Source organism: Manis pentadactyla, chromosome 5 (assembly GCF_030020395.1).
Source record: "Manis pentadactyla isolate mManPen7 chromosome 5, mManPen7.hap1, whole genome shotgun sequence".
Classification (NCBI taxonomy): Eukaryota; Metazoa; Chordata; class Mammalia; order Pholidota; family Manidae; genus Manis; species Manis pentadactyla.
Window position 1 is genome coordinate 92,744,994 of NC_080023.1, and position 14,709 is coordinate 92,759,702.

At 36.0% G+C, this 14,709-nt stretch overlaps 1 protein-coding gene across 3 annotated transcripts in view; it reads right to left on the reverse strand.

Moving 5' to 3' along the window:
* The window catches only part of CFI (complement factor I), an 80,587-nt gene extending 74,126 nt beyond the window's left edge, over window positions 1-6,461 (reverse strand). The window contains exons 1-2 of one of the 3 annotated variants that reach the window (XM_057502525.1): window positions 6,348-6,461; window positions 4,472-4,610 (exon numbers count right to left, since the gene is read on the reverse strand). In XM_057502525.1, coding sequence (XP_057358508.1) covers window positions 4,472-4,528 — 57 coding nt within the window. In that variant the 5' untranslated portion in view covers window positions 4,529-4,610; window positions 6,348-6,461. Of the gene's footprint in view, window positions 1-4,471; window positions 4,669-6,347 lie in introns of those variants that run through there. The other 2 variants (XM_036920881.2, XM_036920879.2) reach the window with 2 other exon arrangements.
* Window positions 6,462-14,709: the final 8,248 nt, after the last annotated feature.

Consider the following 14,709-nt stretch of genomic DNA (forward strand, 5'->3'; position numbering starts at 1 on the left):
ATTTTTAAATTAAGGTATGTACACTTTTTTAATAACAATGCTATTGCATACTTTAATAGACAGTAGTATAGTGTAAACATAACTTATATGCAGTGGGAAACCAAAAAAATTCATTTGACTTGTTTTATTGTGATAGTTGCTTTATTGTGGTTCTGGACCAAACCTGCAACATATCTGAGGTATGTTCCCTTATGAAGGTAATTCCCTTCACTGGAGTTTTAAGACTTCTTCCTATGGCTTTGAGTTACTGTCTAGTGGCCTTTCAGTCAGCTTGAAGGATTCCCTTTCTTTAGTGCATTTCTTGTAGATAGGTCTACTAGCAACTAATCCCATAAGCTTTTGTTTATCTTAATTTCTACCTCATTTTTAAAGGATAGCTTTGCCAGATACAGAATTTTTGGCTGGCAGCTCTCTTCTTCCAGCACTTTAAAAATGTCATCCCACTCTCTTCTGGCCTCCATGGTTTCTGATTAAAAAAAGATACTGCTCATTTTATTGAGGATCCCTTGCCCATGATGAGTTGCTTTCCTCTTTCTGCTTTTAAGATTTTCTGTTTTGTTCTTTGGTTTTTAATAATTTCATTATAATGATGTAGACTTCTTTGAATTATCTTCTTGGGGCTGGTAAGCTTCTTGAATCTGCAGATTCCTATCTTTTATCAAATTTGGCTATTATTTCTTCAAATATTCTCTTGGACCCATTCTCTCTTTTAATCCTGAGAGTCCCCTTGTGTATGTATTGTTATATTTGACAGTATCCCACAGATTTCTTAGGCCCTGTTAATTTTCCTTCATTCTTTTTCCTTTCCTTTCCTCGGAATGGATAATTTAACTGGATGATCTTCATGTTCACTTACTCTTCTACTTGCTAGAATCTGCTATGAAAATGCTCTAGTGAGTTTTTCAATTCTATTATTTTTCAGCTCCAGAATTTCTGATTCCATTTTAGAATTTCTCTCTCTACTGATGCTATCTATTTGTTCATACATCATCCTCCTGTTTTCCTTCAGCTCTTTGAATGCATTTAAGATGGGCGATTTAAAGTCTTTGTCTAGTAAGCCTAGGGTCTGTTTTTCCTTAGAAACTATCTCTGTTAATTTGTCCTGTGAATGGACTGTATTTTCTTGTTTCATTGAATGCTTCATACTTTTTTGTTGACTGATAATTTTGAATATTTGAATGTAGTAACTCTTGAAGTTAATCTTTCTTCTCTTCAGCTTTTTCTTACCTGTGGTAGACTGTAACTTTGTTTAGTGACTTTCCTGAACTGTTTCTGTCAAGTTTGTCTTTTGTCATGTGTGGTCTCTGAAGCCCCTGTGCCTTTACTATTCAACTAGTGTTTAGATGAAGATTTCTTTGAACACAACAAGCCAGAGAGAATCAGAAAGGAAGGGGAGAGAGAGGAGAAAAAAAGAGAAAGAAGAGAATAAGAAAAGAAACCCTTCAAATCAACAATAAAAACCTCTTCCAGACCTTGCAGGTTAGCTCTGTGTGTTGGGACATTCCAACATTCAGCCAGGCCATTTACAATTCTGTCTTAGCCCTAATTTCATGCTTGCACTGAGCCTGAGTATACAAGGGGGCTTTAAATGCCCTAATTTCCCATGGAAACTCTCCCCTAACTTTTCTTCTAGGCTTTGGCACTGTAATATTTGTCTCAACCGTAATTTTTTGCTCCACATGACTTCAGGTTGTTTGCCTTGTCATGCTTTTGAGGAAGGCCTGTTGCCATTCCCTCTGCGTTCTCAGATGAAGCAGAGACAAGAAAATTGGATTAGTCTCTCAAGTAGCCCCCAGGCACATTAGAACAAACACAGTTTTAAAAAAATAGTCGGCTCTGCTTCTAGAGCACAGACTAGAGCTTCACACTGGGAATGTGGACTGCCATCCTCGAGCTCACCACTGAGCTAGGGGCAGGGTAGGGTAAGGGCAAGTGGAAATGCCACATTTCCCTACCATTTTTAAGTTCTTCACCTTTGCATGGATGGGTGCTGTAGGCCATTGGCGGATAACTGGAGTTCTGACAAAGTTGGTTCAGTCTGCTTGATGTTTCTGTTGGTGTGTGTGTGTGTGTGTTTGTGTGTAGGGACAAATGTTTGGATTTGCCCATGCTGCCCTTTTTGGTGAAACCTCATTTCCTGCATTGTATTTGGCCTCTTGTGCATAATCTCTTTCCAGTCTCTTGTCACTCTGCTGAACATCACCCTAGTTCTTTCTCTCCAAAGTACCATCCGTATAAACCAAGGTTTGTAGTAAACTTTTCGGGTAAAATAAAAATGTAAGGTTTTCCCACTGTGTTGTTTACATGAAACCATCATAAGATTGTGTTTATCAATGATATTTTAACAAAAACAAAACAAAACAAATCTCTAAATAAGGAAAAAAAATGTAAGGTTTCCATCAGGAATTAAGTCATAAGGCAGTACTACCACAGTAGATGACTCTATTGACTGAAACACTTGGCTTCCCTCCTAGCATCCCTTGCTTATTAATATAGCAGACACTCCCCTCTGTGTTCGGGCCTTCCCATTCTTTCTCAAGTCCCCTTACCTCTTTGTATGGGAAGTTCAATAAAACCAGAATTCTCATTTCATTATTTAAAACAACTTAAGTCTATTCCACTGCCACACTGTTGTTGACATAATCCACCTTCAAATCAGTCGATCAAAATGTTTTGATATAAAAAGGGGGTGAGACTTTTCACTCTCTAGAATGAAATCTGCTCCATGCTTTCAAAGTGACAATATCTCTTCTAGCTCTACATACTTTATTTCACTTTGAAAATGTGGATACATTTTAAAACTTCTTTGAACACATTTATGTTGTCTCTATAGCAACTTCCATTTAAAAATGGTTATTTCCTAGTATTCTTTTATAAACAAATATTTTAGGAAGTTCTGAAATTTTCACAAATATGGTAACTTCTCTCAAAATATTTCTTAAATATATGAAGACAACTTTAATGTTGGATGATTGGTCAGGAAAAGAAAGAGGCTCTTCATTTCTGTAAGTGAAATACTATTTTTAGTTTTGTTTTTTATTCTGTTTCTGTTCCAGGAATCAAAAACGTGGCTGAAATGTCTCTTCTTTCCAAAACCAATTTTTTCTTATTTTAAAGTAACACCCACTTATTTTTATTTAAAAAATAAAAACGAAGAATGAACAAAACAGAGAATTTCTGAATTCTGAAGATTAATAAATGTATGAAAGAGAAAATAAAGATCACCAGTAATCCCACTACACAGAGATACCAACTACTATCTATTTGATACATACCTTCCACGAACTTTTAAATTGCCATTTATATAAGCAGTTGTATGTGTGTAAATTTTTTTTAGCAAAAATAAGATTTTAGTAAGGCTATTTTTAAAAAATAAATATAGAATGCCTCACTTTAATGGCTACATGATAGTTCATTTATGGGGGTAAGATAATCAGTTTCTTATCAATGAATGCTTAGTTTATTTCTATTTGTTCTCTGTTACAAACACTGCATATTTATTTTAGAAGTTACAAGAAACTTCAAGCATGTAATTGTGGTTACTTAGGTAGTTTTAAAAAATATTTACTTCTATAAAGTGGCAGTAAGACAAAACAGTTTTTGGAATACTGTTTCAAAATGTTTTGATCACAAAAGTAGGCAATCTAAGCATCTAAATGTCTTAAACATTTCTAACCTCAAAAGATGAACTTCTAACCTGGCTATACAATCTGTAATTTCAATTTAACTCTCTGAGTTGCCCACAAATTCTCCACTTTGATCAAATGGATTTATTCTTCTATAGGAGCCGAGTGACTTGCTATCTTTCTGCCATAGCATTTGCTGCTTTTCCAAACTGGAAAGGCTAGAAATCACTTCCTCTTTCTCTGCACTGATCAAATCTAATCCAGAATTGTAGGTCTAGCTCAAATCCCTCCTGGTCTATAAATGCTTCCTGACCTTCTAGTAGGAAGGGATTTTTCCTCTATTAAAATCCTTTGACACATAATAATTGTTCCATTTCTAGCAATTAAATGATAATAACTTGTAACAGTTCCTTCTCTTGTGTTTTCAAATGTGATTTAAATCTTATTTCCTCATTGGCACATTCACATCATCTTTCCAAACTGTTACCAAAGGCTCCTGGAGGAGGAGCTCCATCTTGCCATTTGCCCGGCACTCTACCTCGCACATGGAAGGACCTTGGTAAATGCTTATAGGTTTAACATGAGTACTCTGTCCATTACAGATCTATATCAGTAAAATTCGTGTTCTTTCCATTTCTATGCACAGATAAGAGCATATGAAAAAAGGCAATTTCTTAAAGCTCTTTCAGGACATTAAAATCCTCTTTTATTGACTGTATACTGCCACTGTGTAACTGAACTACGTAATCTCTAAGTTAGAATATTATCTTTATGATTTTTTTCTGTATTTTTATAATATTAAAGTATCTACTTAAAATAGTTTGCACAAATATTGAATTACTTACCTTGCAAAGACTTAAGTAGAAGCACAAAAGTAACAGAATAACACGAGCAAGCTTCATGTTGTAGACATTCAGGGTCTGTGTCTCTACTGTGGACTCTTCTCTGCCCCCAGATATTCTTTTGAAATTTAATTTTTAACCTCTGAAAAAATATTTAAAAAGAGAAAGTCTCCTAAAGAGCTTTGTACTTTTGAACTTGTAGAGAATTCTGGCAAAAATCCAGAGTTTTACCGTAACTGAAACCAAAAAAGACCTCCCCAGTAAATAGCTGAGGGCGGTGACCAATAGGGACTGTGTTTCCTCCAGATGAAACTGATTTCCCCACCTTGTTACTGCACAATGCCTCAATTCAGTTTCCTAGGGAAGAAAGAAACTACACTGGGAAAACATCTTATTTGTTAAATAAAATTATAGTATTCTTCCTTAATGTTGAAGACTAGGAGATGGTAGGAAGTAGATGCACATTATAGTGAAGGCTCTTCTGAGTACATTAAAAAATCCTAAACAAAACAGTTCCTTAACCATGCATAGGCTGTGCTGTGACCAAGCTGTTTTCCCTGAGCACAGAGAACTTTGATAAACAAGTATTCTTACCACAGCATCGACTATACTGCAGGACCATTTGTATTTGTGAAATGCATTGTGATGGCAGGAATGCTCTCTTTACTTCATGGGAGTTGATCACTGAAAGTACCTCATCCTCCAAACTCTGTTTTGTGTCTGCTTCAGGAGAACCCAAACTGTGAGGAAGAGCATGATTGAGCAGAGAGAAAAACAGCCTGAGCCAGCTTATGGGGAGCTCTGGGGTGAGTGTGGCCTGTCAGTGTCCCTGTGTCAGGCAGAAATGGCTGGACCATGACACTCTGCCTTGCCCAGTCACCTGGTGTAGGGTGCTGAAGAAAGGCATGCCCTTAGGTGAAGCTGCTCTCTGTAGCTGAAGGTCTGACAAACAGTTTCTGTCAGAAGAAGTGTCTGCTGACCACTCTTTACAGGTAGGCAGCAAAACCTTCCTTGAAGGAGGAGTTGCACTGCAATTTTGAAAGAGCCTCTCCTGGACCATGCTTGGAAAGTAGATCTAGAAGGTGCCAATGGTGGACTCTGAAAGATAAGGAGGGGAGTTTCCTGATTCCCCTCTCAAGGAAGGTTTTGCTTATCTGCTCTAGGTCAAGGTAATGCCATAAATGTAATGGAACAATGTAATATTTTACAGGAAGTCCAGGTAATCAAGGTCTCTTCAGACTTTACTAGGACAGAAGATAGGAGATAAGACCTACAGAAAAACTGTGAATGCATTGCTGCTCATCCCATGTAAATGTAAACAATTTCTGATCCTCTTTTCTGCTTCAAATATTTAGAATAGTTTCAGTTGTCCTGGCCAAATTCTTATTCATATACTTCATAATATTGTTAAAACTAGAATCAAGGTTCATATCTCTAAAAGAAATTTGATTGGAACAAATATTAAACTTCAGGTAAGGGGTGGAATTTTTAAGTTTAGAAAGCAGACAACACAAAAGACTAGACATTAATATATTCAAATTATATTTTAAAATTTCATGATAAAAACACTGAAAAGAATGCATTAAGCATACAACTCAGGATACTATTACAAAACAATAAAAGGAATCAAAAGTGATAGAAAGGAAAGCAATTGTAAATAAACTAGAAAATAACAAAGTATTAGAGCTTGATAAATAGAGTCATTTTGAGAAATAAAAAAGAGAGTAAAGCAATTTTACAGGAAATCTATTGAAGTGGACATTTTTAGGGAGCTGCCAACATTCATTTTTCTTCATAATAGGTTCCCAGTTTTCTTTGTGGAATTACTTTTTTTCTATTATGGGTTGTTTTGATGGGAGAGTTAATTCCAGTCACCTACCTTCCAAAATAGAAATTGAGAAATCCATATCCAGTGTCTTTCCATTCCCTTGAGGGCCCTGGGACTAATCGCAGAGTCTCTCTCTCTCTCTCTCTGGTTTGGGTCCTGAGTTAAGTGAGAAGATGGCAGAAGGAACGGTTGGGAATCATTTCCTGCAGCAGAGTAGCAGCAGCCTACGTGTCACACTGCTCCAGCCAGAAGATAAACTTCCCTGTGATTCCTTCTTGAGCGTCCTTAGCTCTTTGGTCTAGTGCCTTCCTCCTCTCAATACTGTGAATATCCCATTACCTTCCAGATGAACTTTCTTTTACTAAAGTTAGCCACAGTCGGTTTGGTGGCTTGTCACTTAGAACCTTAAGGGATAAAAGCATGTGTAACTTATCAAATAATTTGAAGAACTGGATTTTCAAAGAAAATAGAATTATCAGAATTGACTCAAGCAGTGACAGAAAATTCAAATAATAGCTAAGAAGAAATAGAAAAGTTAAAGATTTCAACCCCTCCCCCAATAGTTTTACCAGCTCTTTTTAAAAAGACCATTTTTCTCTTATTTAAACTTTTCCAGAACGCAGAAAAAGATGGAAAGCTCTCCAGCTTATTGGCAATACTCTGACACTTTTATCCAAAACTTGGCTAGATGATGAACTTGGGAAAGTGGCAGAGTCGGAGGACACTGAGCTCTCTTGCTCCCACAGATAGAGGAAGGCAGTGATTACACATAGTGCAGCTCACTCTGAAGGCCGGCAGAAAGGCTCTGACACAACTCAAGATTTAAAGAGTCAGCCACATGAAGAAGGGTAGGAGGGGCAGAGATGTGGCCAAGGACCAAACCCACGGGCTTAAGTGACCCACAAGCAGGAGGAAGCAGAGGCCCTCTGAGGAGTGAGGGGATCCAGCTCCACACTGAGTACACCATGCAGGAGGATCTGCCTCAGAACACAACCCCTAATGTCTGGCTTTGAGAAGCAGTCGGGCTTAACTCTGGGAGCTTTGAAGATCATTCGGGCTTAATTCCAAGAGAGCTGGAGGCTATAGGAAACTGAGACTATGAGATCTAATAAGTGAATTCAGCAAAGTTGCAGGATACAAAATTAATATGCAGAAATCTGTTGCATTTCTATATACAAATAATCAATTAACAGAAACAAAAACGAATAAAACAGTGTCTTCAATAAATGGTGTTGGGAAAACTGGACAGCTACATGCAAAGAAATGAAACTGGACCATTTCTTTATACCATATACAAAAATAAACTCAAAATGGACTAAAGACAGAAATCCAAGTCTTGAAACCATAAAATTCCTATACAGAAACATAGGCAGTACACTTTGGACATCAGCATAAGCAATTTTTTTTTAAAACTGTTTTCTCAGGGAAGGAAACCAAAGCAAAAACAAATAATTGGGACTACATCACATTAAAACCTTTATTCAGCAAAGGAAACCATGAAACAAAAGGAAAAGGTAACCTACTGAATGGGAGAAGATATTTGCAAATGATATATCCAACATGGAGTTAATATTTAAAATATATGAAGAACTTATATAATTCAACACTAAAAAAAAACCACAAAAATGCAAATAAGCTGATTAAAAAATGGGCAGAGGAACTAAACAGACGTTTTTCCAAAAAATACATACAGATAGCCAACAGACACATGAAAAGATGCTCAACATCACTAATCATCAGGGAACTGCAAATCAAAGCTGCAATGAGATAGCAACTCACACCAGTCAGAATGACTATTATAAAAAAAACGAGAAATAACAAGCATTGACAAGGATGTGGAGAAAAGGGAACCCTTGTGCACTATTGGTGGGGATGTAAATTGGTGAGACCACTATGGAAAAGTACTATGGAGTCCTCAAAAAATTAAAAATGGAAATACCATATGATCCAGTACTTACTTGAAGAAAACAAAAACACTAATTTGAAAGGATATATGCAGCCCTGTTTACAGCAGCATTATTTACAATAGCCAAATATGCAAGTAACCTAAGTGTCTACAGATGAGTGAAGTGTCCTTAGAAGAATGGATAAAGATGTGGTGTGTACATATACACATGCATGTACGCACACATACACCCAGAATATTACTCAGCCATAAAAAAATGTAATCTTGCCATGTGTAACAACATGGACGGACCTAGAGAGTATATGGTGCTAAGTGAAATAAAACTCAGAAAGAGAAAGACTATACAATTTCAGTTTTATGTGGAAACTAAAAAACAAATCAAATGAACAAAAAATATCCAGTAATAGACTCACTAATACTGATAATAAACTGGCGGTTGCCAGGTTCGGGGAAAGGGGAAGAAGAAGGGGGCCAAATGGATGAAGGAGTTTAAGAGGTATAAGCTTCCAGTTAAAATATAAATAAGTCATGGAGATAAAAAGTGGGCATAGGGAACATAGTCAACAATAATATTGCAATAACTATGTATGGTGACAGATGGTAAGTACACTTACCATGGTGAGCATTTTGTAATGTATATAATTGTTGAATCTCTATGTTTTATAACCCAAACCAGTATAATATTGCGTATCAACTGTACTTCAATAAATTGTGCAGAAAAATGGAAACAGTAAATTTTATTTTATTGAAATTCATATATATATAAAATCATGCTTATAAAAATATTAAAGTAAAAAGTAAAACACATAGTACAGTATAAGAAAAAATAAATATTTTTACTTACATTAATATATTCAATGAAAAGGGAATAACTTGTATGGTGACATATGGTAACTACATTTACTGTGGTGAGCTTTTTGTAATATGTATAATTGTCAAATCACTATGTTGTATACCTGACACTAAAATAAAATATTGTATGTTCACTTCAACAAAAAACTGGATAAGATGAGCCTCAGAAAGAAATCCATAAGCTATCTTACTTTTTTACATATCCTAATGGTACCAAATAAAATATTAGGAAACCACATACCATAAACCACAGTATATTAAAAAGAACATATATGACTTGGTGAGAATCATTCCAGAAATATACAGGTGTTCAACATTAATATACCAATGTAATTTAGGATATTAAAATCTTTAATTAAAGTAATAGGTTAAAAGAACATAAGATAAGAAATGGAAAAGGTGTTTAATGAGTTTAACACCAATTCTTAATTTTTAAAAATGAACAAGCTAGGAAAAGAATAAATATCATTAACTTGATAAAGGGTAGAAACTAACAGTAAACACCTTATGCAATGGTGAAACACTATAGGCAAACCCATTAGAGTCTGCAATAAAATTAAGGATTCTATATTCCAATGGTGTTGTTATTACTGGAGGCAATAAAGATTAAGAAATTATAAATATTGAAGTGGCAGACACAAAACTGCCAGTATTTGCTGATGAAATGATTGTCTATGTAGACAAAATTAATTGAAAAATTGCTAGACCTAACGTCAAAGTTTATTAAAGCAAATGGATACAAAATCAACGTAAGAAAATTTTCCTATTTGTCAGCAATTACTAAAAGGAAATTTAATGGTTTACAATAACTGACATTCTATATAATTTATATCTCTTGCCTCTCAACATTTCTGTGAAAATATAAAAATAAAAATAATTCCATTGAACCATCAAAAAGTGAAGTGGAATTACATCAGAAGGATAAAACAGTGAAGAATTATTGGAAGATATACAATAGAGAGGAAGAGAGTAACTGCAAAACTTAAAGGAGTTTAAGAAATGTTAAACTTATAGGTGATGACAAAGTATCTGGAATTAGGGAGATCACAAAGTAAATATACACAGTGGAACCTGAGAAAAGTCATGGATTAGGTGATCATTTAAATAAAGGGCAAAAAAAATTGAGCCAGTACCTCATTCTTGGAGCAAAGTACCTCAGCATTTGCTTCAGGGTAAAGCCTATGGAAGGGTCTCTGCAGCACATGTTCTAACATGGAGCCCTTCGAGTGGACACTGGGACAGGAGAAACACAAAGCATTCCAGGTACATACAGCTTCATTGGGTTCAGAGAATCTTCTGCACTTAAAAGCAGGTGCAGCAACCTCCTGAGGCCTCACATCCCACCCCATCCCTCTCCTGCACAATCTCTCCACACAGCTCCATGATCGGAATCTACACAACGAGAATGTACAGCATAGTAAAAAGAAAAATAAAGACCAACCCCACTTATGACTATAGGTGCAACAATCATAAGTAAAATGTCAACAAACTGATAAAAACAAAATCTTAAATAGGATTCAGTAGTCTTCTAATAACATTAACACTTAACTTGACAACTATTTTATGCACACACATACTTAGACTTAATTAAATAAGTAATTATGTTAATGTCATAATTTTAAGAGAGGCCCAAGTTCAAATAAAAAGAAGCAAAAAACCTTGTAGTCTTAACTTTGAATTGGAAATATCACTACAAACTAAGATTTAAAACAAATATATGCACCTCCTTTCTCTGTCCACTGATAAGGCCTAGAAGTCATGATAATCCAGAAGCAATGATCACCCCTTAGTGCCCAGATTATGTTCTTTACACACTATTTCCCATTGAAAGAAGCAAGGGCTCCTTGAAGAGAGGGCTGGGGCAGGACATTTTTAAGGCAAGTCAGAGACATCTTCTGTCAGAAGGCACAGATGCTGTTAGAGGCTAGTGAGTGGCATTAAAAGACACAGGACCCAATTTGAGGGGCTCTCACCAGCCAAAGATGAAATAACTTAGTAAAAAGAACAACAATGACAAAGTAGTGAAATAAAAATGAGTATTAAAAAATAATGAGGGCAAGTTCTTTATTTCAGCTAATAATTGTTGGAGGAATGGTAAAACTAGCATATCATCATTTTGCAACCCCTTATGAACCAATGAACCTGGTGATGGTGCTGATCATCAATAGCTGCTGAGCCCCTCAGGTGAAAAGTTGGCAGGGAACTTTCAACTAGAGGGATCAGGCTGACGCACTGATCCCACTGATCAATCTTAACACTGCCAGAAGAGACAACCAGACTTCACATGCCTCATGTTGTTACTGACCTGCAGTCCTTGAGTTCCACGTGCTAGAAGAATCAGCATCAGACTCAAAGTTTGGCTCCAACAAGGCTTTATTGGGACTTATGCTCCAGCTCATCTATTAAGATTCTGCTTGACAACAAGACTATGGAATGATGGACAAAGAGATGGGAGAAGAAAGAGAAAGGGTATAAAGATAGCCTAATTATGAGATCTTAATGGATGGGTAGAAATTCAAAACTATAGAGGAGTTCAGTTCAGTTCAACAAAAATTTTTTTTTTCAGGCACTGTGCTAAGTGCTTAGAATACCAAAACAAGATGTAGTTCCCACTCTTTAGGAACTTAGTTTAGTGCAGATTTCTCTACTGGGGTTTTATACATGTCATTAGGTGTTCCCTTAGATGTTACTATGGATTCCAGAAGAGATTGGAGAAATAAATTTTTTTAAAGAAGTTTCCATTTCCATGCAATGCCAGCACTTGCAGTGATGAACAGTAATCAAGCAGCCTTTTTAGTAATTTTGCTAGAGGTCATTCATCTATATGGCAGTGGACATGGTTGAGTACACTCTGTTTTTGATGAAAACCAGGGGAGGCTGTTGATAACTGGTGTCTGAACAGTAATGAAAGAGGGAGGATGTGTTTATGGTATCAGCCTCTCCCTCCTCAACTGAATCTTCTAATTTCCACCAACCTCCGCTTACCACAGCCAACTGAAAGTAAACAAGTTTTCCTGATACAACAGATCAAGGAGTAAATTTAAATTCTGTTACTTTGTAATGTTGTAAGTATTGTGAAACAATGTAAGCTCAAAGTAAACTGTATTATAAAGATTTCATTTTTCTTTTGTGGTTTCCTTGTATAGTTTGCTTGCTCTACACTTAATCAGCACCTGTTTTACAAACATGACCTACAATCAAATGTAGTGATTTTTGAATATAAAGCAGGAGGTGGAATTCTAGGCCTAAGTAGTTCTGATAAAGTTAGTAATGAAAAATCATAACTTATAAATGCAGCAATGGTCTAGGATAACTGAAGACACTGAACTATGAATCTCAGCAAAGGAACAAATAATTTTAAGTGGTCTTTGGAATCCCAGAGTGAAAAACTTTTTAAAAAGTTTTTAAAAAGTCAGTTTCAATTAAAAGGCCCAGAAAACAAGTCATGAATAGCAAAACTTCTGACTACAAAAGTAAAAATCCCAGTTGGTATGAACCTCAAAATTCTAGTATGTAAATATAGAAAGTAAAATGCTAAGGTAAGACATAATATGAGAAACCAAAATGTTTCATTCTTCAAGTTTGATAAATTGATGTAATTGATGACATATCTCATGTTGTTGAAGAAACTCCGTAATAAACCAAAAAACAACTTGTCCAGATTGATGGATATTTCAATGACAAATATCATATGGAAGCACTTGTAAGATATATAAGTTGTGGTGGAATGCATTGAAGTTTCCTCTCTACTTAATTGCTATCCTTTGTGAGGAGGGGGAAATTTCATAGAGTAGACTAATAAATTAGGCAAAAATAAACAAAGTGACAGAAAATCATGATTCTCTATTCAAAAGAGCACTGAGTTGCACAACACTGTGAACCATGAACTTATACACCTAAATATGGTGAATATGGTAAAGTTTATGTCATGTGTATTTTACCAGTTAAAAAAAAAGCAATCAACTGAATGGGAGATTATCTGCAAATGATATATCCAATACAGGATTAATACCCAAAATTTATAAAGAACTCATAGAACTCAACACCAAAAAAAACAAATAATCTGATTTTAAAATGGGCAGAGTACCTGAAGAAACATTTTTTTCAAAGAAGACATCCAGATGTCCAAACGGTTTGCGTGAAAAGATGCTCAACATCACTAATCATCAAGGAAATGCAAATCAAAACCACAATGAGATGTCACCTCATACTAATCAGAATGGCCAGTATCTAAAAGATAAGAAATAACAAGCATTGGCTAGGATGTGGAGAAAAGGGAACCCTCCTACACTTTTGGTGGGAATGTAGGCTGGTACAGCCACTATGGAAAAAAAGTATGGAGGCTTCTCAAAAAATTAAAAATAGAAATATCATATGATCCAGTAATGCCCTTTCTGGGTATTTCCTTGAAGAAAACAAAAACACTAATTTGAATAGATGCCTACGTTTATGGCAGCATTATTTACAATACTTACTTATTTACATGATATACTATAGCCAAGATATGGAAGTAATGTAAGGGTCCATAAACACTTACATTAGGTGAATGGATAAAGATGTGGAGTGTGTGTGTGTGTGTGTGTGTGTAATGGAATACTACTCAGTGGAATAGTACTCAGACATAAAAAAGAATGTAATCTTGCCATCTGCAACAACTTGAATGTAACCTAGAGGGTATTATGCCAAGTGAAATATGTCATAAAGTGAAAGACAAATATTGTATGATTTCACTGATAAATGTAAAAAATAACAAAACAAAGACAGAGTGATAAATACAAAAACAAACTGGTGGTTGCCAAAGGGAAAGAGATTGGTTAGGTGAAATAGGTGAAGACAAAGAAGTACAAATTTCCAATTGCAGATAAACTGCGGGGATGAAAAATACAGCACTGGGAATACAGTCAGTAATATTCTAACAACTTTGTATGGGGACAGATGGTAACTACACTTATTGTGGTGAGCAATTTGTAACGTGTGTAACTGTCATCTCTAAGTTGTACACCTGAAACTAATATAATATTGTACGTCAATATTCTTCAATAAAACAATTAATAAAATGGGCATTACAAAGGTACACGTGTGCATTTTTTTCTTCCTTTAGTTAAATTATAGGACAAAAGACAGGCACAGTCCAGCCCACCATCATGCATACTACAAATGATCCGGAAGAAACAAGCTACTAGAAAGAAGGCGGACTAGCCTTTCCTCTAGATTCAGAAGCGACCAGATTCACCTCTGGGCACAGAGTGGCTCAAAACTCCTTTGAGATGTGGGCGGCACACTTCCAAGAGCGGGACACCCACCGACGAGCGAGGGGATCATTTTGCAGCCTCAAATGTACCACATACCGATCACTTATTACTATGACCCTATAAAGAATATTTTGAAATACAATACTTTTCTTAACTGTAAAAGGGGGACATTAAAGGTAAGTACACAATATTACCTATTTCGTATCTTCCTTTCAGCCTCTCAGGGAGAGGCACCACCGGCCAATCCCTGTAAGAGGGCGCGGATCACTAACACCCGCGGTCGCCAAGGGCAACACTGGTGGCCGCACTTCCTGCACCATCCCGACGCAAAGGACTCCGCTATTATACGTCACTTCCTCCGCTCGTCTGTCGGCAAGTCGAGCTGTCGTAAACTAGTAGGTGA